This window comes from Orycteropus afer, unplaced genomic scaffold (genome assembly GCF_000298275.1).
Source record: "Orycteropus afer afer isolate SDZICR_OR568_19922 unplaced genomic scaffold, OryAfe1.0 scaffold00017, whole genome shotgun sequence".
Taxonomy (NCBI): Eukaryota; Metazoa; Chordata; class Mammalia; order Tubulidentata; family Orycteropodidae; genus Orycteropus; species Orycteropus afer.
In genome coordinates, this window is record NW_006921604.1 from 20,008,936 (window position 1) to 20,035,244 (window position 26,309).

At 40.9% G+C, this 26,309-nt stretch overlaps 1 protein-coding gene across 1 annotated transcript in view; it reads right to left on the reverse strand.

Moving 5' to 3' along the window:
- FHL2 (four and a half LIM domains 2) overlaps positions 1–21,607 on the reverse strand; it is a 37,497-nt gene extending 15,890 nt beyond the window's left edge. The window contains exons 1-2 of the mRNA XM_007959498.2: positions 21,440–21,607; positions 2,231–2,405 (exon numbers count right to left, since the gene is read on the reverse strand). Of these exons, the coding sequence (XP_007957689.1) occupies positions 2,231–2,405; positions 21,440–21,595 (331 nt within the window). The 5' untranslated portion in view covers positions 21,596–21,607. The remainder of the gene's footprint in view (positions 1–2,230; positions 2,406–21,439) is intronic.
- Between the last annotated feature and the right edge of the window lie 4,702 nt (positions 21,608–26,309).

A 26,309-nucleotide genomic window follows, 5' to 3' on the forward strand; every position in this document is an offset into this window, starting at 1 on the left:
ATTTAAATCATAATTCCAAATCACTTATTCAATTACATGTTTTAAATCAGAATCAGAAGGTTAATCTATTTACTCTAATAGACCAATTTTTTTAAAAAAATAACCTAACATTTTACTGATGACTCAGATTATTTAACACAACATTATTACCATAAGTTTGATTCTTTTAATATATCTGCACTTAATTTTAAACCTTTGTAGGGTAAAGGATACTTATCTACTAAAGAAATTGTTTTGAGGATCCCATCCCAAGCAATCTGAGGGGTTGCTCATTCAGCTGTATTAAGTTTCTTAATACTGAGAAGGCCTCTGGCCTCTTGCCTGTCCCCATCCTGCCAATCAGAGCCTAATTTTATAGTAGCTCTGTCCATAACCACCAAATGGGAGACCTCAGAGCTCGCATACTCTAGTTTTAAATTATATCTCTCCAAATCTCCATCTCCTCAGAGTCTGCATCCCAACCATCTTGCTACCCCAACTAATTTGATTTAATTGATCTATTTATAAGCTTTATTCTATTCTCCTTTCTGTGAGGGGTCACAACTCCTAAAAATATTCCAGTGGAGAGAGATTCATACCTGGCTTTGTGTGACTCCCTGATAGATATGTCAGAAAACGTAAGTCCCAAATGGGACAGGTGGTTTTTACTTGCCGCTGACTCAATTCTGATTCAAGGCGGCCCTTTGTGTGCAGGGTAGAACTGCTCCAGAGAAGTTTTAGGGCTGGGAGCTTTCTGAAGCAGATCACCAGGTGTCTCTGGGTGGGTTCAAATTGTCAATCTTTTAGCCAGTAATTGAGAGCTAAACATATGTGCCACCCAGGGAGATTGCTTACCTGAAATTCAAATTTAAATGGGCATCCTGTATTTTATTTGCAAAATCTGGCAACTGTACTCTCTGTTGTTGTTGTTGTTATGTGCTATCGAGTCGGATCTGACTCACAGCGACCCTCCTTGAGTTTCCAAGGTGGTATCACTATGGAAGTAGATTGCCCAACCTTCCTTCTGAGGAGTGGCTAGTGGGTTTGAACAGCCAGCCTTTTGGTTAGCAGTCAAGTGCCTTAGGCACTATGCTAGCAGAGCCCCCTAACTATACTCTCTAGTCACCCTTTTGTTGGTCATACAAAAGATATAATTGATCTTATATTGCCTCTATAGTAGCCATAGTCTATGCCTGGATCTCTTTCTCTCAGACATGTGTCCAGGGTCAAAATCTCAGCCTCATCTCTGAGTGGGTACTCTCCCTTGCTATCATTTCAAAATTTTATGCTTCTAACAAATTTTTTCTTTTCTTTCAAATATGTATCTAAAATTCAGTAAATATTTATTCCCCCTACTTTTTAAAATAAAAGATTCCTTTATCCACAAAATGGAGCTCTGGTGGCATAGTGGTTAAAGCATTTGGCTGCTAACCAAAAAGGTCAGTGGGTCAAACCCACCAGCTGCTCTGTGGGAGAAAGATGTGGCAGTCTGCTTCTGTAAAATTTATAGCTTTGGAAACTCTATGGGGCAGTTCTACTCTGTCCTATAGGGTCGATATGAGTCAGACTTGACTTGATGGTAGGAAGTTTTGGGGTTTTCCCACAAAATAAAACAAACTGCACCCCAAAACCAAGGACAAACAACAGTTCCACTCTCCCCTATCAATAAATAAATCATTTTACTACTCGCCTTAGCACTTGACCCAGTTACTTTCTTGGTTTATGTCTAACTAGAATATAAACTCCTTGAGGGCAGAGGGCCATGTATACCTCCTTTGGCTCACTACTTTTTGATGCCAAGCTCCTAGCACAGTGCCTACACACAGGAGTGCACAAAGCCTACATGTTGAAGTAACAGAATGCATACAAATCCAGTAAGTAGAAGGGAAGAAAAGAGGAAAGTGACACTTAGTGGAAGGGGGAGGTTAGAGAAGGTGATGTATTTTAGGAGGAATGCCCAATATTTAGTTGCTATAATAATTCAACTGTACACACACACACACACACAGAGGCACTGCATAAAGATTCAGTTCCTCATGATGATCTATCCTATCACATGCAGGCTTTTTTAAGCACTCTAAATACTCTGTAACTCAAGTGACAGAACTGGGGAATCAACATGTGTGCATGGAACAGACAAACAGTGGATCAAGGTTACGTTCATATCAAGGCAAAAAGCTAAGACTGGCTCGGTACCACATGGATGCAGTTCTCTGATGGCATCACACATGAGATGGGTGTGTGTTCTGACCTGGCATAATGGTCTTCTTGCATTCATGGCACTTGGACGAGTACTCATTGGAGTAGCATTCTGTACAGAGTAGCTGATCCTCTTTGGCAGCAAAGGGCTTGTCCACCAGTGGGTTCTTGCACTGTGAGCAGTGGAAACAGGTCTCATGCCAGTGCCGGTCCTTGTAAGACAAGTCCTGCAGAACCCAAACCACAAAACAGTTAGTATACATGTACGCCAATGTTCACTGCAGCACTATTCACAACAGCCGAAAGGTGAAAACTGAAATGTCCATCAACAGATGAATGGATAGACAAATGCCCATGTGTACAATGGATTACTCAGCCATAAATAGAAATGAAGTCCTGATACATACTACAACATGGATGAACCTAGAAGACATTTGCTGAATGAATAAGTCCATCACGAAACGACAAATATTGTATGGTGTCACTTACATGAAAAGGTAAATGTATAGAAACCAAAGTTTATTAGTGGTTACTGGGGTGGGAGGGATGGGGAAAGGGAGAGCTATTATTTAGAAAATCAGTGTGTTTCTGTTTATGATGATGGGAAATTTGATAATGACTATGGGTGATGGTTGCACAACATGATTAGTGTAATTGTTATCACTAAATTATACCCCTGAGAATTACTTAATTGGCAAATGTTGTATCATATATATATTGTTGTTGTTGTTGTTAAGTGCCGCTGAGTCGTTTCCGACTCATAGCGACCCCATGCACAGCAGAACGAAACACTGCCCGATCCTGCGCCAGCCCCACAATCCCTGCTATACTTGAGCCCATCATTGCAGCCACCGTATCAATCCATCTCATTGAAGGCCTCCCCCTCTTTCATCAACCCTCCACCCTACCAAGCATGACATCCTTCTCCAGGGATTGGTCCCTTCTTACAACATGACCAAAATAGGTGAGACGAAGTCTGGCCATTCTTGCTTCCTAGGAGCATTCTGGCTGCACTTCCTCCAGGACAGATCTGTTAGTTCTTTTAGCAGTCCATGGTACTTTCAGCATTCTCCGCCAGCACCACAACTCAAAAGCATCAACTCTTCTTCGGTCTTCCTTATTCATTGTCCAGCTCTCACATGCATACCAGGTGATTGGAAATATCATGGCTTGTGTCAGGCACACCTTAGTCCTCAATGAGATATCCTTGCTCCTCAGCACTTGAAACAGTTCCTTCGCAGTTGACTTTCCCAATGCTACACGTCATCTAATGTCCTGACTGCTGCTTCCGTTGGCATCGATTGTAGAACCAAGCAACGTGAATTCCTTGACAACCTCAATCTTCTCTCCATTTATTGTGATGCTGCTCATTGGTCCAGTTGTGAGGATTTTTGTTTTCTTTATGTTGAGATGTAATCCATACTGCAGACTGTATTCTTCACACACACACACACACACACAATAAAAAAGCCTAAAAAATAATTATCAAAGTTGAAGACTCTTAAACTCCTCTTTAGTCTAATCCATGGTAGAGGGTTTATGGTACAAATTCAGAGGAGAAACAGTGCATAAAAGATGGATATGAAGTTCATGGAGGGTGGGTGCAGTGGTAAAGCACTCAGCTGCTAACTGAAAGGTCAGTGGTTCAAACCCACAAGATACTCCACAGGAGAAAGATGAGACAGTCTTCTGTAAAAATTTACAGCCTTAGAAACTTTATAGGGTGGTTCTACTCTGTCCCATAGGGTTGCTATGAGTTGTGATGAACTTAATGGCAATGGGTTTGGTTTTTGCTTTATGAGCCTCATGGGTGTTCCTAGATCATCACCTAACTACTGAAATAAATAAGGTTAAGCTGCTTCTCTCTTGCTGTATCTTAGAGGGACAGTGTAAGAAGATGAGTGTGTGTGTATGATGCTTTGAAAAACATACGTATTCCCCTTAGCTATTGCCTACAGAAAGAAAAAGAGAACATGAAAATTAATCACTCATTCTCATTCCATCAGGTGCTCTGGTGGTGTCGTGGTTAAGGCATTTGGCTGCTAACCAAAACCTACCAGCTACTCTGCAGAAGAAAGATAAAGCAGTCTGCTTTCGCAAAAATTTATAGCCTTAGAAACCCAATGGCAGTCACTGTAAGTTGGAATCAACTTGATGGCAGTCAGTCTGTTTTTTGGTTGCTACCTCATTTCATAGTCAAGAGAAAAACAGATGTAGGAGTTTATTGGCTAGTGACAGAATGAAGCAAAACCAACCATGACAGTAGTTTATGATCACTGGAATGACAAAGATACCCTGAGTTTGATGGAGATGCAGAGAAGGAGTCCTGAGGACAGGGTTAGGTCAGTATGGTGGAACAGAGGTCAAGAAAGACAGCTGAATGTCAAAGTAATGTGGATAGGAGTGAGTCAGTTAGAAGGGGTAGGAGAGGAAATTTCAAGCAGACAAATATCATGACCAGTGACAAAATGTGTGAACAACGGGTGCTTAGAGGAGCTGTGTGTCGGCTGAGGTAATGTGTGCACACAGTGAAATGCCAGGACATAAGGTGCATGCTCAGGTGGTACCAGGAAGGACCTTTTATGGCTGTCTGCATGAGGTCTGAAATTTATCTTGAAGACAGTGGTGAGCTGCTGAACACTTTCAGATAGAAAGTAAAATGTTAAGATTGTTGTATGAAATCAATAAGGAAGTGGGAGTAGGGGAGGCAAGAGTAAAGTAGGGAGAACATTTAGAAGGCCGCTGCAGAGAAGAGACCGTGACCAGAATGAGATGAGATTTGTGGGAGCTGTAAATAGGGAATAGAAATGAAAGACAGTTAGAAAACAGAATTCACACTTTTTTTAAAAAAACTTTTTTTGTGTGTGTGATTTGAGTGAAAGTTTATAGACAAATTCACTTTCCATACAGAAGTTCACATATACTTTGTCTCATGACATTGACCACAATTTACCCAGATGCAACAGCTCCCCTCCCACTTCCTCCCCATAGTTACCTCTTCCCTGTGTTCATCCTTCCATGCACTCCTGCCCCCTGAGCTGTCCCTCTGTGCATACACAGCCCTTCTTTCTCTCCATGATTGTTCTCTCCAAGGAGTGTATCTAGCTCAGGTACATGTTCAACTCATATGCCTGTCTTTTGTTTCGTTGGAAGCCCCAAGTGTGGGTTCAATTCCAGACCTGAAGGGCAGCTAGGGGCCATAGTCTCAGTGGTTCCACAAGGCTCTATCAAACCAGCAAACCTGGTCCCCTTTTTCCAAATGATTTTGAGTTTTGTTCCACATTGTTCTCCCTCTCTATCCAGGATCTCCTACATAGATCCCCCTCTGAGTGGTTGACAGTGGGTAGCTGGGCACCATCTAGTTCTTCTGGTCTCATAGTCATATAGGCTGCAGATAGCAATCGCTGGACTAATTGTTTCCATGAATCTTTGATTTCTTCATTCTTCTTTGCTCTGGATGAGGAGAGACCCATTGTCGCATCCAGATGGCTGCTTGCAAGCTTTTAAGATTCTAGTCACTACTCGCCAAAGTAGGAGGTGGAACAATGTTTTGTGTAGCATGTTATACCAATTGAGTTTGATGTCCCCTGCGACTACAGTCCTGAGCCCACAGGATCAACCACTTGGTCCCTCTGGGCAGCTGGCTGTGATGAAGAAGTGACTACAACATTGTCCCTTGTCAGCTCTACTATACACCTGACAATTCTTACAGATCATACAAATACACTTATAGGACCATTGTCTGCCAACACTATACATGGTCTTGGATACACTCCCTGCTTCATAGACACTAATAGTTCAGCCTGTGCACCTATCTATCCACCCGTATACCCATGTTTGCCTTCACTGACAAAGCAGTACTGTATGTGCAAAAGGGTTCATCTTTGTTGTCTCTACCTCCCATGAGAATTCACAATTTTTAGGGACTAAGAAAAATGAGTCCAGGAAAGAAAACTGTTTCTCACTCTATGCTACTGTCATGAATTGAACTGTGTCCCCCCCCCAAAATATATGTCAACTTGGCTGGGCCATGATTCCCAGTATTGCATGGTTGTCACACCTTTATTTAAGTCACACTCTTACTCTAGTCACACTCTTACTCTAGTCACACCCTTGCTTGAGTAACACCTTTTATCTTACTAGAGATAAAAGGAGAGAGAAGGAGCAGAAAGGGGAGGGACCTCACTACCACCAAGAAAGAAAAGCCACGAGCAGGGAGCATCAGTTGAGTCCAAGGTCCCTGCACTGAAAACCTCCTAGACCCAGAGGAAGACTTATGCCAAGACACATGGAGATCTCCAAGGGACACTAAGCCCACAGATCTTTAAAGGAGAGAAGGAGCTTCCCCTAAAGCCAACAAAAGCCTTCCATTAGAGCTGATAGAACTCTAAATTCAGAGTTCTAGCCTCCTAAATTTTAAGAGAATAAATTTGTTTGTTAAAGCCATCCACTTGTGGTATTTCTGTTAGAGCAACACTAGAGAACTAAGACAGCTACCCTTGATCTCTTGTCTGAGAAGTAATAAGTGATTTTTTTTCATGCTTGCTTTTTTCAAATGGCATAATGGCATTTGACAACCAATTTATATATCCAGCTTTATCTTGTTGTTGTTGTTATGTGCCGTCAAGTCAAACCCGACTCATAGCGACCCCTCCTTGGGTTTCCGAGGCAGTATCACTATGGAAGCAGGATTGCCCAACCTTCCTTCCGAGGAGTGGCTGGTGGGTTTGAACTGCCAGCCGTCTGGTTAGCAGGCAAGTGTCTTAGCCACTATGCTACCAGAGCTCCCAGCTTTATCTTAGGAAGGATATTTTTCTAGTGCTGTTTTTGCAGGAATAGAATTTTAGGCCATCGCATGGTTTCATGGCTGGTGCCCAGATCTAAGTATCCTGAGCATCTGTGTGAGAAGGTTGCTCATGTAAACTGCCAACAAGAGTTATCTTTCTCAAGATATCACTGTTACTAAAACCCAAGTAGAAACCGGAGCTATCCTGGGTGTAGGATGTGAGAACACATATCTTGGACCTGATGAGAAAGTACTAAAACACCATCTAAACCCTGAACGAAAACTAGAAGAAACAGTTCTCTTTTCTCGAAATTCTTTTGTGTTTTTTTTTTCCCCCCAGAACCATGAACCAAACTAAAGTCATTTGATTTGGTAATCTTTCTGCACATTTTATTTTAGTTCAACAAATTTTTAAAAATATAAATGATGAAATATTTAGAAAAGAAATGAGCAACTGTGAGGGACAGTCATGTATATAACTTTCTTGTGAAGGGGTGAGTTTTGTGCTTGGTCCCTCTGATGTCATTCCTGTTAAAAGCTTCTTTAGTAGAGTATCTGAAAGTACAATTATTGCAGACTCTAAACTAGTAAGAAATGAAGACAAATACTGAATTTTCTCAAAGCATGACTAAATGGACTTGTTTCTGTGAGGCTAATTCTTACCTGAATTGCAGGATCCCTTGAGTCCTCTAAACTAGACACTGTCAGTTTACCAAAAAAAATAGTTAGTTTACTGAATGCTGGGTGCCCCCCCACAACTGTAACTCCAAAACTGAAAGGTGTATATCCAGGGGGAAGAGAACTAACTAGTCTTTTGTATTTCTATCTGAAAGTATTTTCAGAAGTTTGAAAAATAATACCTTATACTTAATTGGTTGTTTTGATAAATGAAATAAAGTATGTTTAAACTGCTATAATTTGAGTTAATGTCTATTATGCAAATGCATTATAAACTGCAAAGCCCTAAATCTGCAAATGTACATCATTATTCAGGATTAGGTATAGCTGAGATTCATTCCATACATTCATCCCACCTTCAAACAGAAATCATTAAAAGCAGAACACAAACCTAACCTATAAACCAACGTTCACTGTGGCACTTTTCACGACAGCCAACGTGTGGAAACAGCCTAAATGTCCATCAACAGATGAATGGAAAAACAAAATGTGGAATATACATACAATGGAGTATTAAAACCCACTGCCATTGAATCGATTCTGCCTCATAGCGACCCTATAAGGACAGAGAACTGCCCCAGAGGGTTTCTAAAGCTGTAAAGCTTTACAGAAGCAGGTTGTCACATCTTCTTCCCGCTGAGTGGCTGGTGGGTTTGAACTGCCAACCTCTTGGTTAGCAGCTCAATGCCTTGACCACTGTGCTACCAGAGTGCCAATGGAATATTACTTGGCCATAAAAAGAAATGAAGTGCTGATTTGTGGTACAACATGGATGAACCTTACAAAGATTATGCTGGTTGAAATAATCACTCACCCAAGGACAAATACTGTATGATCTCTCACTTATATGAAATAAGCAAATACACAAATAAAAAATTGTTTGTGTTACAAGATGCGGGAGAGAGGAGGAAATGAGTAGTTTTTGTTGAAGTAATGAGTTTATGTTAATGACGATGGAATAATTTGGAAAATAGTGTGAATGTCTGTACAACTTGAATGTAATCTATGTCACTGAATTATACCTTTAGAATTGGTGAATGTTTTGTTACATATATTTTTAAATCATTCTTTTTCTCAGGTAATATTGGTAAGTATTACCACATTGAGTTCTATGCACTGTACAATGTTGCAGGAGAAATATTACTGAAGCTCAGAGAAGTCCAGTAACTTTCTCATCGTCACAGCGCTGGCCTATAACTGAGCTAGGGTTCAAACTCAAGTTCTTCTGATTCAGATGCTATTTCCATTGAATAATACCACCAAAATTTCTGGTAGAACTGGTGTTACTCTTTGCTTATAAAAAATAAACCCTTGATGAGATCTATGTGTGTGAATTTAAAAAATTCAGAAACACTCAAACTCTCACAACTTCTAATACCTTATTTTGTACCCAAATTAACACAAATCTACATTGCCTTTGTTTAAACATTGAATAAAGATGAATAAACCATTTAAAACCCTACCAAACAAACACAGTAATCAGCCTAATTTAAGATGTGGAGTTTTTGATCATGCTTATCACTGTTGTAAGGCCAATTAGAGACAAGTTCATGAAAAAAAATTTTTTTTGAAGGTCCCTGGGTGACACAAACAACTTAAGCTTGGCTGCTAACCAGGAACCCGCCTACAGCTCTGGGAGGAAGACATGGCTATCTGCTTCTGTTAAGATGATAGCCCAGAAAACCCGATGGAGCAGTCTGACTGGAACAAATGGGGTCTCCTAATCATCAATCAGCAGCAAAACCAGATCAATCATCAAAAGAGAAATTTTGATTAATTCATAGCAGATGAAACATACTTTTTCAGGAACTTAGCTGAATTCTCTCTATGCAGACCAAGTCACCTCATAAAGGGCAGCTATTGTGGTAAAGCTGTAAAATGTTTTCCATGTTCGGTGAATCACTGCCTGGATAATTTGAGAAACCCAGAAAAAGCAGAGGGGGTGGGAGTAAGAGATGTCAGAGACCCACTTCTTTAATGATGGTTTATTTTTATATGTTGGCTACTCTGTGCAGGAAGTAAGTATCACATAGAGAGTATAAGTCATTAGAGAGAAGAGAAGAAAAGATAGCACAAATTCAAGGGAATTTGCCTTTTGGGACTGACCTTCAAAAAAAAAAAAAATTTGCAGCAGGAGCCTCCAAAGAAAATACCATGAGAAGTAAACCATCAGGATTTCACCACACTCTCCTGTCCTGGTTAGTTAGTCCCCAGACAAGGGAAAAAGCAGTGGAATGCATTAGCATGACTGGACAGTCATGGAAAAACTGACTTTAGAAGACTGTCATTTGCCTGAGTTTACAGAGGAAAATATTCACATGTACCAAAAACACTGAGAAATAATTTTTTTCCCCTAAAGTTAACATTTCTGGTATGAATGAATACATTATAGCTGCAGTAAGACAGATCTCTTGACACCTGAATGTGTCCCCTCAAATTGGGGTGCTATCTACCTGAGAAGTCCTTGGGTGGTACAAACAGTTAATGCACTCTGCTGCTAACTGAAAGGTTAGAGATTCAAGTCCATTTAGAGGTGCCTTAGAAGAAAGCCCTGGCCATCTACTTGCAAAATATCTGCCACTGAAAATCTCGTGGAGCACAGTTCTACTCTGACATACATGGGGTTGCCATGGCAACTCCATGGCAACTGGTACTGGTATCCACATGCTGTTACTAGATCAAAATATCAAGATTTCTAGACCTTTCTAAGCACAGTAGGAAGTCTCCATCCTTTTGACCTTGTCACTCCTTAAGTAACTCTTGCTATTTAGAGATTTCCTTCACCCAGGGTGCCTGCTGCTTTCTCTCAAGTGACCTAGATCTACTACATCCTAGTGGTGTGTTCCAAGCACCAGGTTTCCTGGAGCCATTTCACCTCAGCTTCTGCCATATCAGCCGACTTATTCTTTCAGACCGGTATAAAACAGCAGCTCATAAATGCTTCTCACCTCCCGCCCTTCACTGAGGAGAGCACAATTAGGGCATGGAGAGATCAGTGTATCCTAAGAAACCTAAAACAGAGTCCCTACCTTCCACAGGATGCCTTTTCAATTGACTAGAGTGAAATTAATTTCAACATTCATTTCCTGTGGCCATCTTAACTCACCTGCACAATTTCTCTTTCAGTCTTCCCTCTCTCCCTCTCAATCTTTCTTCATCTTTTCCTTTCCCCCCTTGCATGGATGCGTGCACCACACTCAAGTTTTTGCATTAAAATGCAATTGTTCCTGAATTGCTTACTTGAGGATGTTTGATAATTTTCAAAACCTACTGACAGAATACATTTTCCCTGAAGATAAAACACTCAATCTATGACCAAGTTCTTATATTTTGTGGTATAAAATAAAATAAATAGTAATACTTTCTAGGCAAGCATGCACCACCATTGGTGGTGGCCCTCAGTATGGAATATAATTGGCACACCACCCAGTTTCAGCTGCAGATAGTGGTGAACTTCCTGGGCCAGTAACATCTGAGCAGTTGCTAGCTTGCAGGCAGTGAAGGAAGGACTGATGTCACATACACCACACCTGCCACGTCACTTCTAGCCTAGCATCCCTCTTAGACCCCAAGAGTGTGACTTAAACACTATCTATGTTTCTCCTAATTAGTGGTTAAACTCAGAGCTCTAAACCCAGACTGCCTAGATTCAAACCCTGGCTCTGCCACCTACCAGCTACATGACCTTGGACAACTTACACAGCCTCTCTGGGCAGATTTCTCATCTGTAAAATAGGAATAATGATATCTACTATTGGTTGTGAAGGCACTCTGGTGGCATAGTGGGTAAGTCATTTGGTTGTTAATCAGAAGGTTGGCAATTCAAACCCACCAGCTGCTCTATGGGAGAAAGATGAAGCAATCTACTTCCATAAATATTTACAGACTTGGAAATCCAATGGGGGTCACTATTAGTTGGAAATGACAGAATAGCAGTGTTGTTTTTTTGTTTGTTTGTTTGTTTTGTTAAATTGGCTGTAAATATTGAATGGGTTAATTAATGAGTTAATATACATAAAATATTTATAATCGTTCCTGGTCCACACTATAATTACTGGATTACTGTTTGTGTTAGCTACTATTGAGATCATAGTTAATGATGAGAACAGTTACTTCAAAAACTCACTTGCTGAAATTGCATTTACTCATGAAGAGAGCTTATTACAATTTTTCACTTTTTTAAAGTTCCAATTCTAATGGCTTTGCCACTCTACATTTGTTTTTGTACATGATTTTAATTTCCAAAGACCTCTGAAATCTAAAATGCTTTTTCTTTAACCCCTTCTTACCTATTTTGAACCATACAAAAGCCCTATGAAGTAAGGCTTTATTCTTATTTTACAGATGAGCAATTGTAACATAAAGATGTGAAAATTTTGTGAACCACATTTTCTGCAACCTTCCCATTGTTCTTCAGCCTTCAACGATCCAACGAAACCAAACTGTGCTCTATTCTTGACATGACACATGAACATCTTTTACAAGGTGGTCCCAACATACTTCTCCAGCCTCATCTTCTGCTATGGCTCCCTGCCCCCACCTTCAGCTCTGGTCCCTCTTTCACTTCTCCATGTCTTTGTCCATGCTGCCACTTGTCTTAGAATGCCCTTCCTCCCTCCTCTCCAACAGGCAAGAACCAAGTTAGCTGTAAAGAAACAAAACCAGTTGCTGTGGAGTCATTCTGACTCATGGTAATTCAATGTATGTCAGAGTAGAACAGTGCTTTTCAATGGCTGGTTTTCTTAAAGTAGATTGCCAGGCCTTTCTTCCAAGGTGCCTGGGGTGAACCTGAATCTCCAACCTTTTGGTGTTAACCATTTGTACACCCAGGGATTACCTGCTCTGTGAAGTTTCTCCCATCCAGAAATGATGCTTGCTAAAGGGAAGTCACATGCCATACAAAAAGTACCTAAGTCAGAAATCTCTTTCAAAATCATATATGAAGAAACTATTTGCCCAACCCATATCTAAATAATTATGCTATCGGGTTTCCCTATAATTTTTTCTTTGGCTCTAAGTTTGTGCTTGCTTTAGACATTTGAGTTAATAAATTCATGTTGAGCAGCTTCTTCCTGGAATCACTTCTTAAGAAAGTCCACAGCAAGTAGGAAGTGAGGAAAGATTTTATGGCAAGAGGATGGTGGTAACTAAATACTGCCAGCTTTGTTTCCTTTGAGCACATTGGGACTTCTGGCAAATGCAGTATTCTTCTCTGAGTCTCAGTGTGGGACAGGATTTTAGCCACACGATTCCCTGGAGTTTATTTCAGTCTATTGGAAAATGCCACAGAAAGGCCTAAAAGCTAGATGATAACTGATTAAACCCATGTGCCTGAATCTTACTTTACACATGCTTTGCAAACGACCTGGTGCCAATTGAACGTCTTTATCTCTACTGTTCACACCTCTAGTAGATTTTTAGTTTTGGTTATTAATCCCGAGCTAGGCTTGTCTAGCTTATTTTAATTTTGTTATTTATTGACTATTCTATGCTAATAGCAAAAGTGAGTGTAATAGAGGAATAGAGGTCTTGAGGCCACAGAAATATAGACGCATTGATAGATTTCCAAGATGTAAGTTTTCCTTAAAAATCCTGGTTTGAAAGTCTTCTAGGGAGAGAGAGTGGAAAAAAAAGAAAAAAAAAAATTCTTTTTCACATTCCAGGAAGAAAAATGCCAACACTAATCTTGTACTCACAGAAATGTCACAAATTGCAGTAAAATGTTGATATACATGTAAGATTAGGCCCAAACACTTCCTTTCAGATTTTATTTTTTTCCATTTCATAAGTCTTCCTAATATGGGACATGCTTGTTGCTTGGCTCCAAATATGCCCCTTTTTGAAGACTTTATCTGACTGAGGAAACAGCTGAGCCATGAGATCAAGGAAGTGGCCTGGCAGAACCCCTCAGCTATCCAAAGGTGACACTGGGCAGCAAGGTCACCTCAGACTGACAAGGTAACTAGTGTTCACTTCTCTTTTACACACTCTCCTACCTGGGTTTGGAGAAGTCTGACTGCTGACTTCCCAAATCAACAGCTCCTCAAACCTACAAAGTTTCACTCAATAAACGTCTTCTCAGTGTCATTCCTGTTAGGCATTTTGAAAGATATTCTATGCTTTGAGACTGTCAGGTTATCATGTTTTCAACTATATATTCTTTTGAATCCTTGAAAAAACAAATGCTCAGAAGAATCGACAATGGCAGAAATATCGGCATTTATTCTATGTTAGGCACTGTTCCAAGGGCTCTATAAATGTTAACTCATTTAATCCTCTCAGCAGTCCTGGGTTTGGGTTACCTACTACTGCTCTGACAGGAATATACTACAAATGAGATGGCTTTTATTCTCTTACAGTTTTGGAGGCTAGAAGTGTGAGTTCAAAGTGCCAGGCTCTAGGGGTTGGGTGAAAGCCCTTTGACCTTGGGCTTTAGCTCTGCCTCTTGCTCCTGGCCCACTGGAATTAGAGGTGTCTCTTCACTCAGGCAGCTGCTGGCTGCTGAGGCTAACAAACCCAAGGTCAACAAATAAAATGGCACAGTTCCGATATTACCAAACCATAAGGCAAGCCATTAATTCAAGTCCATTAAGAGTCCCAAGATCAGCAGAGCATGGCAGGCTGCCGAATGAAGACTCATGCAGGGTCCAAGCATGCCAAAAAGCTGGAGACCTTTCTCAAAGTTGCTTCTTATATACTGGAAGCAAACTACCTCCCTAGAGTAGCTACTCAGCTGCTCCAGTAGATTTCACCGTGGAGTTAATTACCAATCTTACCATAGGGAATAACTACATCCAGCTGCCAGTCACTCAAAGCCAGGCCCAGCCAAGCTGACACATAACTTTACCACAACTGGTAATCCCATTTTATAGATGGGGACGCTAAGGCTCATAGGTGACATAACTTGCTCATGGTCACACAGCTCACTGAAGATGGAAACACATTCAAACCCAGGCAGTCTGGCTCCAGAGTCCAGACTCTTCACATGCTTTTTTCACAACATGCTTTCATCTTTGTTGGCGGGCCTAGCAGGTAACCCTTTGATGTTCACAGGCTGAGAGGTTCCTCCATTTCTCTACCTTTGTTCCCAATTCTGAGGATCCAGTTTACTAAACTGCATTCTGAAGGTAGGTTTTTTCTCTTAGAAGATAATATTTAAATAAATACACATATCTTCAGTACTGTTACAAACTCTGTGGACAAATTCTATATAGAAAATCTAAAAAGAAGATTCACCCATTAAGAATTTAAAAATCACCGCAACAAATGAGGAAGTGCTAGTTTAGCAATCCAGAGCATGAGACTGACTGGAGTTATTTGCAGAACAATGGATCCTGGTCCATAAGGACCCACAGGAGAGAGCATGTGTCCTGCCTGAGGGTAGGGAGAACAGGTTTTTCCAATCTGGCCTTATGCTCCCTAAAACAGCTCTGTTCTGTATTTGCATCGTTGATCGGGAACAATCCAACAAAACTAACCAAGAAGAACCAAGCAAGTTTCTGTCAATTCCAACTCATGGTGACCCATGTGTTTCAGAACAGAACTGCTCGGGCTCATCAGATTGTCAATGGTTGATTTTTTGGAAGAAGACAACCAGGCCTTTCTTCTCACGTGCTTTTGGGAGGGATTTGAACTTCCAACCTTTTGGTTAGCAGCTGAGCACATTAACTATTTGCCCCACCCAGGGACTCTGAAAAGGGTAACAGGGGCCTTAAAACTTAACTTGGATATGTGAAACCTTAGCCTCCTGTTTTAAAGTCCCTGGTTGCTTTCTGCCAAAAGACCCTTACAATTTTTGTTCTGTCCTTTAAGAACTTTGTGAACATTAACTGAGAAATTCCATAGTTTGCTGGGTGGACTTATACCAATCTAATCAGCAATTCAATATTTCCCAATTAATTAACCAGGAAGCTAGAAAGAAATATAGAGACAAACTAAGCATCATTTCTGTAACAGCCATTGCACCATCTGAAGGTGCCCAGGAGAAAGGCAGATGTTTTCATCTGAAGGGCATTTAATAGAGGCCAAGCAGATGTCCCTTACTCATAGAACTGACCACTAAACTAAATCACATCTGACATGAGTCCCTGAGATGGAGTCTCTGCCAGAGTCTGCAAGTGGGCAGGCAGAGTAGCTTATTGGTTAGGAATACCTGCTTTAAATCACCACATCTGGGCTCAAAATCCACCTCTACTATTTCCTAACCTTGTGACTTTGGGAAAATCCTCAACCTCTCTAAACCTCAGTGGTTTCATACATAACATGAAGTGATATTGTTCCCACCTATAGGGTTTTATGAAGAATTTAGATCATGTAATAAAGGTATTAACACAGTGCTAGGAGCTCTGGTAGTGTTGTGCCTAAGGCACTTGACTGCTAACCAGAGGCTGGTGGTTTAAACCCACCAGCCACTCCTCAGAAGGAAGGCTGGGCAATCTACTTCCATAGTGATACTGCCTCGGAAACCCAAGGAGGGGTCGCTATGAGTTCGGTCGACTCTATGGCAAATAACAACAACCACAACAGAAACAAATTAATTGATCAGTATGTGGCACTTTTATGACTACTCTAGGAAGCTAAGCCTTGAACGCTAGCATTAGATCTGCAAATGTCTTTTCCTCCATTACTCTGCTTTCTTTCTCTTCATATACCCTTTAGTGCATAGCTAGGCTAACTGCCTGGCATTGCTAACAGAGCTATAGAAAATTAGAAGTCTGTGCTACACTTGTGTTCCCCTGTGGTGAAATGGAGCACTTTCATATGACCTTTCTTGCCATCCCAGAGGTAGAAAGGGGGACCTCACTACTACCAAGAAAGAAGAGCTGGGAGAGAAGTGTGTCCTTTGGACCCACAGTCCCTAAGCTGAGAGCCTCCTAGACCCAGGAGACAGAGAAAAAGAGCTGTGACAGTAGAGAGGGTGCAAGATGGAAAGAAGTAATGGCAGAGAAATGGTGCCAGAAGACCAGTGCAAGACAGTGTGGTGGGCTTCCCAGTCCATGAAGCAAAGTGGCTACAGTGGGTGAACCAATCCATGGAGAGAGAGAGAGCTGGGTACCTTCAGGCAGGAGCCTTGCTGGCGGAATGGTGTGCCCATAGGCACTTGTCAACAGAGCTAGACTTGCTGACTCTTGGAGCAAGAGTGCTGAATGCCCTTGGGCCAAGGTTTGCTGGTATAATAGGATTCCTCCAGGCACTTATTGGCAGAGCTAAAGAGCTCTGTAATACTTGCCCGAACAGGGCAGAGGCAAGACTGAGGGGCTGAGACAGAGAGAGAAGAGAGAGACACAGACCTGCCTGTAGGCATGGCTGGGAAGCTGTCCTTACTGAAGAACATATCTTGAGTGGTTCCTGATCCTGAATTGTAATCTTACTTCCATAATACACCCCACAATAATGAGTATTGTCTGTGATTCCTGTGTGGCCACTGCAATGAATTACCGAACCCAGTAAAGAAGTATAGAATGCTATGGGAAGGACAGCTGGTATCAGAATGGTTGAAAAGGTTGGAGAGGAGAAGAATGTCTGACTTCCACCTCACAGGAATCAACCTTGGACTGATGTTGATGGTGATTCTCCTTCTCCTTTGTGAAGCTAGAGGAGGTCAGACGCTCTCCTGACCCCAATTTTTACACCCCTTCCTCCTCAAAAAAATCAGCTGCCATCAGGTCTATTCTGACTCACAATGATCCTATGTATGCTGAGTAGAACTGCTCCAAAGGATTTTTAAGGCTGTGACCTTTTGGAAGAAGGTTATCAGGGCTTTCTTCTGAAGTGCCTCTGCTGGTTCAAACCACCAACCTTTTGTTAGAAATGGAGTGCTTAATTTTTCACACCACCAGGGGCTGCTCCATGTGGCCCAGAGTTTGTTAAAGTCACTGATTTGCTAAATGCATAGTATTAATAGTCATCTTTGGAGTTACTGGCCAATCTGTCTTTACTGTCTTAGATTTCTGAGACCCATAGTTTAGGTAGACCCAACCAGTACAACATCCATAATCAGTCTAAAAAAATATTTTGCTAGTATCAACAGATGTCCAAGAAAAATTTTAGGAACAGTGTAATATCAGAATATCATAAAATTTTATTTGTATTACCTGTTTTCAACTATTCCATAGCCATAAAAGGTAACAATTTCTACCTTTTGAGATCACTGTATTTTCTCAGAGTAACTTAACAGAAATAACGGGTCTAACAGAGTGATTTTATAGAAACAGTACTCTAACATATATAAGCCAACTATGGAAACAACAGGTTCTGAAGTCTTGTCTGTCTCATATAACAGCCAGTCGATACCCTCAGAAGTCAGCCTAATTCCCATAGGCTTATCAATACTTTTAAATTGAATATACACATATCCTTCAGGGAGAAAGAAAGTTTAGTAGGGCTCACAGTGACTGTGCTATTTTAAGAAATGAGAATGGCAACCAGATTGGCCAGCTCAGTTGCTCTACCAAGCGCACTCACTGTCTGCCAGGACTTCTCACTTCACTTCCTGAAATAACAGGAACATTTTCTCCTATTATTGCTTTCTCCCCAAAGTCAACTACAGAATTATTCTTTAAAGTCATGAAAACCACCCCAAATACTCAAAAGCCCCAAATGGTAAAATCTAACTTCAACTCACCATCTCTTCTTCTTTTAAAGAATAGAAAATCACATGGCATAAGCCCACATATCATAAACCGTTAAGCTGGGTTGAAAAGTTCAGCATGATTAACTCCTGACTCTGCAGCAGCCTTGTTGATTTTGGCCTATTTTGGGGGATTCTTGTTTATTTGCTCATCAAGTATCTGCCAAAGGATAACTTGCTTAAAGGGTCTTTCCCACTAAATCACTGAGAAATAAAATGATTTTAGGTTTTTTTTTTTTAACTTCAGCCACTGGTAAAGAATGACTAGCTCTAGATACCAAAGCTTTTCATTTAAACAGAATTTGTTCTTTGTCACAATAACATTGAACCTCTCATCTACTTGAATATTTTTTTCAAACAACAACAACAAAAAAAATAATAATTGCCATCAAGTCAGTACCCTGTGTGTGTCAAAGTAAACTGTCTCCCTTAGCATTTTCAATGATTAATTTTTTGGAAGTATATGGCTAGACATTTTTTCCTAGGAGCCTGTGGGTAGATTCAAACTACTAATCTTCCAGTTAGTAGCCAAAGACTTAAATATATGTGCCACCTGGGGCCTCTCTTTCCAGGTAAAGCTGTTATAAATTAATTATGTTTTTCTGTGTCCATGGGAGCTCTGCTGGTGTAGTGCCTAAGGCATTTAACTGCTAACGAGAAGGCTGGCAGTTCAAACCCACCAGCCACTCCTCGGAAGGAAGGTTGGGCAATTTACTTCCGTAGTGATAACGCCTCAGAAACCCAAAGAGTCGCTGTGAGTCAGATCCGACTCAATGGCAGGGAGTTTGGTTTGGTTGTTTTGGTGTCCATTAGTTTTTCCTCAAACTGGGTATTTTTATTGATGTTTCTACAATGGGAAGTAATAGAGAAGGTGAGGCTTATGGGAAGAGGTATGTGGAGGGAACGTTTTGAAGAAAGAATGGGGAAGTACTCAGAAGAAAAGTAAAAATGTGGAGTCTAACAATATCAGCTGTTATTTTGAGTGCTAAGGGCTCTGTATCTACGTATAATAATCCTATGAAGTAGGCACCCATATTATCTTTGTTTTATAGATGTGGAGTTGGGCACAGAGAGGTCAAGTAACTGGCCCAAGTTTACAGAGCAGAAAAACCTAGAGGCTGGATCTGAACCAGGCAGTCTGCTGTCTGAATTTATATGCTTAACCTATTACATAAATGGAATAGAGACTAAGAATGTACATTAGGAACAATAAGATATATATAAGGGCAAGGTAGAGACAGAAAGATATTCAACTTTTAGACAAGATCAGCTAATTTTCGTTCCATATAGCCAAACCTCTGAACTGTTTTAAAGTTTACACAGTACCATGGTTAACTCTCATTCTTTTACTCTTGGCAAGCCACTTCTGTTCTGAAGCCAAAAGATACACTGTTGCAGTCTAGTTTCAAGTAGCCTGTGTGGCACAGCCTTCATCTCCTTTCAGGGCAAAGGCCTCTTCCTACACAAGATGGAAATCATCTTTCTATTGTCTCTAAATACCTAGCAACAGAAACTGATGTTGCAGCTTCTGACTATTTTCTTTCCTACAACTATGTGACAGAATAAATATAAGAAATTGGACTGGACGCTGGGATTATCCAATTGCAGGCACAGACTAACTCATTCAGATCTACAATCATGTACTGACACAACCACTGAGAAGAGTGACAGAAATCCTGAACAAGTACAAAGCAATGGCATCAGAAAAGAGATGCTCGAATGCCATGAGTTGGTGTGGAATCCACTAAACTGGGAGTCCTAAGAGGTTCCAAAATAGCCCCATTTTACAATTAATTCTGTGGCTCTCAGGGTAACAATCCTTAAAGTGCTTGTCCAAAGTGTTTTAGCTGCTGTTTGGCAGGTGAAGATATCTGAGATCTTAGTCAATACTAAGGACACCAGGGGCATTCTTCAGTTGTCCAGGTTTGACTAAGAATGTGCTGCAAAGTATAAAGCAGGGTCCACACAGTCAACGACAAGTCAGTCAGCACAAATGACCAGTGGCCTCTGTGGAACCACGCTTGGTCATCCAAGAGCTATTCATTCCTTCTACATGATCCTTTACCCCATTAAAAACAAAAATCAAAAAGACTAACCAATAAAAAAGCCCACTAAAAAAGCCCATGAAATGCTAAGGAATTTAGTGCATTTATGTGCCCATTTTCTAGGAACCTGCTCCCATTCACTTACACATTCACCCAGCAAATATTTACTGAGCAGCACATGCTACATGTTAGTCACCACAAGGCAAACAGACCCTTGTCCTTAACAGGTGGGGTGCCTGGAGGAGGACACTAATATCGAGAACACTAGAAATGTGTTTGGATAGAGTGGGAGAGAAATGTGGAACTAAACTCAAAATTATAAAACAAGACCAGCCTTACTGGTTGGATAGAGACTGGTGGAACCTCCAAGACTATCGCCCCTAGTCACCTCTTGGACCTGGGAATGAACTTACCTCCATGCATGAATTTTCAGCCAAACAACAGACAGGACTACAAAGTGAACAATAACACCAGGGAGGTACAAATTCCTTAGAGCAATCAACCATTTGAGATCAAAAGGGCAGCATTTGACCAAGGACAAAGTTCAGAAAGCAGGAAGGGTTAGGAAAGGAGGAATGAAAATGAGAAACACTGGGAGGAGGTAAGAGGAGTGTTGTTACATTGTGGGCATTGCAATCAATGTCAGAAAAACAAAATGTGTATGAATTGTTAAATGAAAAGGCAAAAAAAAAAAAAGAAATGTGATTGGGACACTAAATGCAAATGTCTTGAAAAGGCATATCCAAGAGCTATGGAAGTAAGGGGAGCAGTTCTGGTGGTGTAGTGCCTAAGGCATCAGACTGCTAACCAGAAGGCTGGTGATTCAAGCCCACCAGCTACTCCTCGGAAGGAAGACTGGGCAATCTACTTCTGTAGTGATACCACCCCAGAAACCCAAAGAGAAGAGTGGGAAGAGAGCCAATCAGCTTGAGGAAAAACGCTTGAGGATTCTTTAAGGGTTTCAGCCAGTCTGAGGAGGCTTTGAAAGGTGATAAGGGTTAGGGTATCAGGTCAAACAACGTGAAGAAGCCCATGGTACTTAGGAGGGCAGACAGATCCAGCAGAGTTACTCTAACAAGCTAACCCTGTTCAGATGCCGACCCCTAAATCCAGGCCAGGTACCTTGCAATCACAGCCAATAGGCTTCTTGCACTCCTCGCAGTTGTTAGCGTAGAGGGTCTCAAAGCACTCCACACAGTAGGGGCTCTCCTCCTTCAAAATATATTTCTTGCCAAAAAGAGACTCATTACAATGGTGGCAGTCAAAGCGCTCAGTCATGTTGACACCTGGCTTTTCAACAACCTATCAAAAAAGAAAAAAAAACAACACAGATCCCAGTGAGCATTGTGAACACAGTATATACAAAGGCATTAATTAACTGTACTGCGTCAGTTAGTGTCATCTTTAGCCAAAGGATAGCTCTGTCCTCTGGGTGAATAATTTAAACTCACATTTTATATAGTCATAATTTTCAATGATACATTTCTTTTATTAGTTGGGGCAGTTTTGTGTTTGAAAGCATTCCACTTCTTTAAAAGTCTCAATTATTGTTGACTGTGTCAAATAAAGCTATCTCAGTTTCGTATACAAGTATGAGCTTCTCATCATAGCTGCTATCCTTTGGGCTCTGTGTGTGCTTTAAAAGCGTGACAGAGCCTTAAATCGTTCCTTTCTCCGGGCCCCCAAAATAGAAAGGCAGGGACTAGAAACAATGTCTGTTTCTATAAAAAGATTTTCCATGAGCATCCCTTTATGATTCATAAATTTGAAGAGTAAGAAACCACATCAGCAAAAGGGAGGGCTATCCAAATGGTAAATCTGAGACTTGCTGCCAACAGCATTACCCTTAACCTTGAGATTGCACTGGGAAGTACAGTGTGCCCCAGCACAAAAGAAACTGCCAAATGTCTCTCAGGGCAGGCCATTCTTCCCACATTATAAAATAATTCTACAGCTGTCCAGGTATCAAGAGAACACGATAAAGGGAAAGCCTCGCTTCTCTAGAACACAGATTATTACACCATTGGAAATGAAGTGACTTCAATCAATGACATCTAGTGCTTTTCAAAGAGGAGTAAGAATGCGTTTCTGCGCCATGGCAGTTTCACAGTCCTGCTGCATTTTTCCAGGATGAGTATACAGTGTGCATGAGCAGAAAGGGGCAGAGTGGGGGAGGAGGGGAGTAAGAGGGTGTTTTTCATCCCTCCTCATCATATGACCATCCTCATATAAAAATGTTAAATTACTCCAGAGAGAAAGTTAACTATGGCAATAGTTGATGCAGAGAAATGCCTCCAGGGCATTCAAAAGACTTTATTTTCTTAAAGGGTAATACTGAATTTACTAAAAGTGAAAAGTTTTATATGTTGTGAAATACATAAATCAATTTGCTATGCAGCTGAGCAATGTTTCACAAACTTTAAACCTTGTTGAATTTTCAGTGATTGAAGAACATTAAAGGTCCCAAACCTGAAGGTTGGTGGTTCAAACTCACCCAGTGGCTCCATGGAAAAAAGGCCTGACTATCTGTTTCTGTAAAGATTATAGCCAAGAAAACCCTATGGAGCAGTTCCACTCTGAAACATAGGGTCACCATGAGTTGACTCAATAGCAACAGGTATACTTTTGTTTTGCTTTAAGACCATTTAAGATTGAACCAGAATTATACCATATGATGCAAATAAAATACTGCTACTTGGGAGCTCTGGTGGCGTAGTGCCTAAGGCATTTGACTGCTAACCAGAAGGAAGGTTTCAAACCCACCAGCCACTCTTCCCTCGGAAAGAAGGTTGGGCAATCTACATCCATAGAGATACTGCCTTGGAAACCCAAGGTGGGGTTGCTATGAGTCAAATCAACTTTATGGCAGTGAGTGTGGTTTTTGGTTTTTGAGTTATAAACCTCATTGCCCATTGCCATTGAGCCAATTCTGACTCATAGAAACTCTATGGCAGAGCAGAATCACTCTACAGCTTCTAAGACTGTAAATCCTTATGGAAGCAGATTGTCACACATCTTTTTCCTGTGGAGCGGCTGGTGAGTTTGAACTACCAACCTTTTGGTCAGCAGTCAAACACTTAACCATTGCACCACCTTTAGCATAGCATAATTGATAGTGTTTGTTAATTTTGTATTCTCGTGTATACAAGGTCCTGACAAATATAAGCAAACAAATGAACATCTTTCAAGTATCCATACTGGGTTGTTTCTGTTTATAGAATCATTTTCTTCCAAGAGTATTAAACATGCAGCTGGACACATGTGGCAGGATCCTCCTAAATCGCTCTTCCTGGAATTAAAGAAAACACTGTCTGGACATTCCTGTAATAATATCACAAGATGAGGCTCTTGAGCATTTGAATTATTATTCTGAAACCCAATGGATAAATATCCTTTGTACTGATGCTGTTTCAGGTTGCAGCAGCTATATTGGCAGAATTTAATACTTTCTCATCATTCCATTGGCCTTGAAAACGGTTGTTGTTTATTTTATGGCAATCAAAAGCTTTCCTTCCAACATATGTATTTTTCCAATAAAGGCTGCCATTTGGCTGTGGAAGCCAGAGGCTGATTGCCTATTCTGTTGACACAAATATAAGAGTAATGATTTAAGAATTTGAAAATGAATCAAGGAAGACAAACTATAAATTTTAAAAGCTGGAAACAACCCGAGATTGCCTACTACCTCATTTTACGGATGGAAAAACCACAGGAATATTAATGACAAAAAAGAAGTCACATGAGCTTTCTCAGATAGCCATCTAACTCAGAAAAAATGAACTCCAAACTTTAATCAATAGGCAAAAGTGGTTCCAAGTGGGTTCATACAGGCACCAACCTTGTTAGGAGAGGAAATAAATGACAGAGTGTGCCAATACTCTCTAAACACCATTTCTATGTTTGCAAGCCATCTAAAAGGATGGAGTTTTTTCCTTCAAGGTAAAGATCATGATGTTTATATACCTGGTATGAGTATTCCATACCCTTTGATTTCACAGGACCGGCACAGAAAAAGAACCTAAGTGAATAAACGCTGAGAACAAGTATGGCCCCACGTATGCTCAAAGTATGACAGATGATATCTCATGAAAAATGCTTCGCACTGGCACTGACTCTAAGCAGAAGGACATTCACCAGTTGCTTTTGAATCAATTCTGACTCAAGGCGATCCCATGTGTCAGAGTAGAACTGTGTTCCACAGAGTTTTCAGTGGCTGATTTTTTCAGACGTAGATGGCCAGGCCTTTCTTTCAAGATACCTCTGGGTGGATCTGAACATTAAACCTTCTGGTTAGCAGCCAAATATGTTAACCATTTGCCCCACCCAGGGACTCTGGAAAGAGTACAGAGGCTGTGATCTGCTCAGGGAGTTAGCTGAACTGTGAGGAGGCACTTGCCTCAGGGGTAATAATCCCATTTCTACAGGAGACTGTCCTCTCTCTCCCACCTCCCACCTCTAAGAAATCACTATCATTTTAATGATTAGCAGAGTATCTCTGCTAAAACCAACCAGATACAGCATACCTAGTCCCACAAATTAAGAACACAGCAGGATGCACGCACTTTATCAAGAGGCCCTCTTTAGGATTTCCAAAGAATTGTATTAAGCACAAACTGTATTAAGTCTCAGAATAAGCAGGCCATAAGCTTATGAAAAAAAAATAAGAACTTCTCTTTCATCATAGAGTTAAAACTAATTTTCCCTTAACTAAACACTACCAAATAGAGCAACTTATTTTTACAAAAAAAATTAAAAATTACTTATATATTTAAAGTTACACTATAAATCTAAGCCTCTTTATAATGTTGTTGTTGTTTGTTGTTATGTGCCGTCGAGTCGGCCCCGACTCATAGCGACCCCTCCTTGGGTTTCCGAGGCAGTATCACTACGGAAGTAGGACTGCCCAACCTTCCTTCCGAGGAGTGGCTGTCTGGTTAGCAGGCAAGTGTCTTAGCCACTATGCTACCAAAGCTCCCCCCTCTTTATAATGGGAAAACCATTACTTACAGTCAGTCTTACGTTATAACCTCCCTGTAACTTTGCATTTTTTCAATCTTATAAAATATCTAATTATTCATTCATTCAAAAAACAATGGTTGTTCCGGTACCAGATGTTATGCAAAGTGCTGGAGGTACAAAGGTAAGTAAAATATAGACCTTTTTCTCAAAGAACTTGTAGTCTTGTGAGTAGAACAGAGCTATGTCAAACAGTTATACAAGTTATAAAGCACTGTACTGGGGGGGCTGTCATCAAGTAGATTCCAACTCATAGTGACCTATGTAAGACAGAGCAGAACTGCCCTGTAGGATTTCCAAGGCTGTAATCTAGACAGAAGCAGACTGTCTTTTTGGAACGGCGTAAGGGTTCAAACTGCTAACCTTTCTTTCAATTAGCCCAATTCAGACATAGAGAAATGCATAGGCTATTACAGAGCACTAGAGGAGGAAGCCCTGAACCATGCCTCCTGGGGAGGGCAGGGCCAGCTTCCTACAAATGTTACCTGTGCTGAGAAAAAGTTGTTGTTCTTGTTCGCTACCATGGTGTTGGCCTAGACTCATGGCAACCCCATACACAATGGAATCAAACACTGGCTGGTCCTGCACTATTTCCATGATGTGTTGCCAGATCAGACCATTGTGATTCATACCTGATTTCACTGGCTGATCTTCAGAAGTAGATTACCAGGCCTTTCTTTTTAGTCCCTTAGTCTGTTCAACATCATAGCAACTCGCAAACCTCCACTGACAAGACAGGTGATGGCTGTGCTTAAGTGCACTGGCTGGGAATCAAAGCCAGGTCTTCTGCATGGAAGACAAGAATTCTACCACTGAATCACCACTGCTCTAGAGAATGGTTAACCAGGGGGTACTGCAGGCCCAAGACACAAGGTAAAGCAAAGCATAGAAATTAAAAAGGCGTAGGGATAGAGGACCCCCATAATGATAAGAGTAACTCAAGATTCAAGGTGGAAGGAGTAGCAAAATCAAACCC